We start from the raw sequence: 2749 nt of genomic DNA, 5'->3' as shown, positions 1-2749 counted from the left end.
TGATGCAGAATTTCTCCTGAGTTGTTGACATGCAAAGGAGGACTTACATACCCTTCTCTCCTTTCTGGCCTTGTAGACCTTGGGGTCCAATGACTCCCGGTGGTCCTGGGATCCCCAAACCACCAGCCTCCCCTTTGGGACCTGAAAATTGGACATAAATATCATCAGTTTAGAGGGAAAATGCTCGTTTGAAATTTGTTTGTGCAGAAAAGAAAGGGAAGGGGAAAAAAGAGCTGTCATATTACTGAGACCAATAACTGTCACTGTCCTAATGATGAAATGGAGGTGAGAATAAACTATTGCAGGGCTCTAAGGACAATATTTTTGTCTGATCTGCAATTTTGCACTACCTGAATAGATAAATTGAACCCATTAGTACTTGTCATTGGATTCATGGCAGTGATCAAATGGTTCAGGGAAGTGGCACTATATCAAAGAAGAACAAAATGATTATCTGACACTTAACCTCATGTGGACTACACTTTCAAATTGGAAGCAAAAACACATTGTCCAGTACTTTTGGATTTCCAAGTCATTGATCTATTTACTCATTCAAGAACTTTTGCTGCGATCACTCAGCACTCTGCTAGGTTTGAGGAATGCTTCCTTCAACAATTTCGATGGCCGCTACCTTCGTGGAGCTGAGAGTCCATTAAAGTCCATAAAACCAACCACGTCAATAAGTAGAAATTGGTACACTGTAGTTAGTGATGTGGTTGAGCTCTGGTGGCACAGTGGGTTACTCATTGAGCTGCTAACCATGAGGTCAGCAATTCGAACCCACCAACTGATCCACAGGAGAAAGATGAGGCTGTCTACTCCTATAAAGATTTAAAGCCTCAGAAACCCAAAGGGATGGCTTACTAACAACCAGCGACATGCAGATGACACACCATTGCTTGCTGAAAGTGAGGAGGACTTAATGCACTTGCTGATTAAGATCAAGGATTGCAGCCTTCAGTATGGATTACAACTACATGTAAACAAAACCATTGCTTAGATCCATAATCACTGCTCATAGAAATAGCAATCAAGAGGTTGAATGACACATTGCATTAAGTAACTAACGCAAGACCTCTTAAAGTGTTGAAGAGCAAGGCTGCTACTTCGAGGATTAAGGTAGACCTGGCCCTCACCAAGGTGTTTCCAATCACCTCATATGCATGTGGACAGTGCACATTGAATAAGGAAGACTAACAAAGAAGGCTACGTTTGAATCATGGTACTGGAAAACAATACTGAAAGTGCCATGGATTGCCAAATGTACAAATCCATCTTGGAAAAAGTACAGCCAGATTGCTCCTTGGAAGAGAGCAATGGCGAGACTTCAGCTCACGTTCTTCGGAAATGTTACTGGGAGAGACCAGCCCTTAAAGAAGGACCTCATGCTTGGTATAGTGGAGGGGCGATGACAAAGAAGAAGGCCCTTGGCAAGATGACTGGCACAGAGCCAGCAACAATGGGTTCAAAGATAAGGACGACTGTGAGGATGGTGCAGGACCAGGCAGGGTTTTGTTCGGTTTTACAGAGGGTGGCTGTGAGTGCGAACTGACTCGATGGCACCTGGAAACGACTAGAACTAACTCACTGCCATTGAGTCAGTGCTGACTCACAGCAACCCACTGTGGGCTGCCGAGACTGCAGCCCAGGCATCCTCCCTCAGAGCTACTGGGCGTTTGAACAGCCGACCAGGCAGATCGCAGCCCAACGTGTAACCACTCCACCACCAAGGCTCCTCTTAAAAACAATTCATGATGTTGAAATCAATGTGGGAATATACTAGCTCCTGTTCTCCATACAGGAGCTCAAGGTCATTGTGACTCACTGGTCTACACTAGAATAATTACCCTGTCCTCCAACCAAGCTCTACCCAAGCCTGTTCATAACCCCACAAACAATGCCTGACTGGAATAATTCATACTCAGATTCTTTCAAAGTTAACCATATTGGTAAGTGTACTCCATGAAATTATAATGTTTCCTCTTTGTAGTGCCCTAATTATTGTAATTATTGATAGGTTGATAGGAAAAATATATATTTAACAAAATTTTCTCTTTTGGAAAATATATGCATTTTTAAGAACAAAGTTTGAATAAATCACTGGGGCCAAAGGCAGACTCCAATATTCAAAGATGGCTGTTAAATGCTTCTGTTGAAAAAAAAAAAGCTTGGCAGTGGGCAGAAACAGAGAAATAAAGGGGCAGGTGAGGCAGGTAAGCGGGATTGCCCGTTACAGTTCACTATCCAACGTCTCTCCTCCTTCATAAGCTGTGAATGCTCTGCGTGGTTATACTTTTGAAGGGAAAAATAAGAAGTGAGGCCCAGACTGGTACAGGGAGCAACTGCACACAAGGTCACTGAGGCCAGCAAGCTGCCATTTATCTCCAGATGAGCTGCACACCTGGATTCAAGGAGAAGCAATACTGTAGTAAAGTTGAGCCCAGTTGGCAGGATGGGCCTGAAGGCACACAGAGTCTGACTACAGGGTCTCCACTCACAAGTCATGCAACCTTTAGGAGAACCTAAACTCGCTAAAGTGCGATGAAATCATTGATGAACTAATGCTTAACATTTCATATCAAGATGTGAACAACAATAGAGCACTTAACAGTTCATAGGGCAAAGCCCAGGCAAGTTGTCCTGTGGGTAACCCCACCTCAGGGTGCCCATGTGTGTCACAGTAGCACTGCCCTCCCTGGAGTTTTCAACTGCTCATTTGGGGGGAAGGAGTTCAGCGTATTTCTTTCAC

At 44.0% G+C, this 2749-nt stretch overlaps 1 protein-coding gene across 1 annotated transcript in view; it reads right to left on the bottom strand.

Moving 5' to 3' along the window:
* The window catches only part of OTOL1 (otolin 1), a 10965-nt gene that overhangs the window by 5254 nt on the left and 2962 nt on the right, over window positions 1-2749 (bottom strand). Inside the window, exon 2 of the mRNA XM_004704106.1 lies at window positions 52-141. Within this exon, the coding sequence (XP_004704163.1) occupies window positions 52-141 (90 nt within the window). The remainder of the gene's footprint in view (window positions 1-51; window positions 142-2749) is intronic.

This window comes from Echinops telfairi, unplaced genomic scaffold (assembly GCF_000313985.2).
Source record: "Echinops telfairi isolate 266 unplaced genomic scaffold, ASM31398v2 ScPeMD7_7420;HRSCAF=8458, whole genome shotgun sequence".
Lineage (NCBI taxonomy): Eukaryota > Metazoa > Chordata > Mammalia > Afrosoricida > Tenrecidae > Echinops > Echinops telfairi.
Note: the sequence above shows the minus strand (reverse complement) of the source record. Positions and strands in the feature narration are given on the sequence as shown.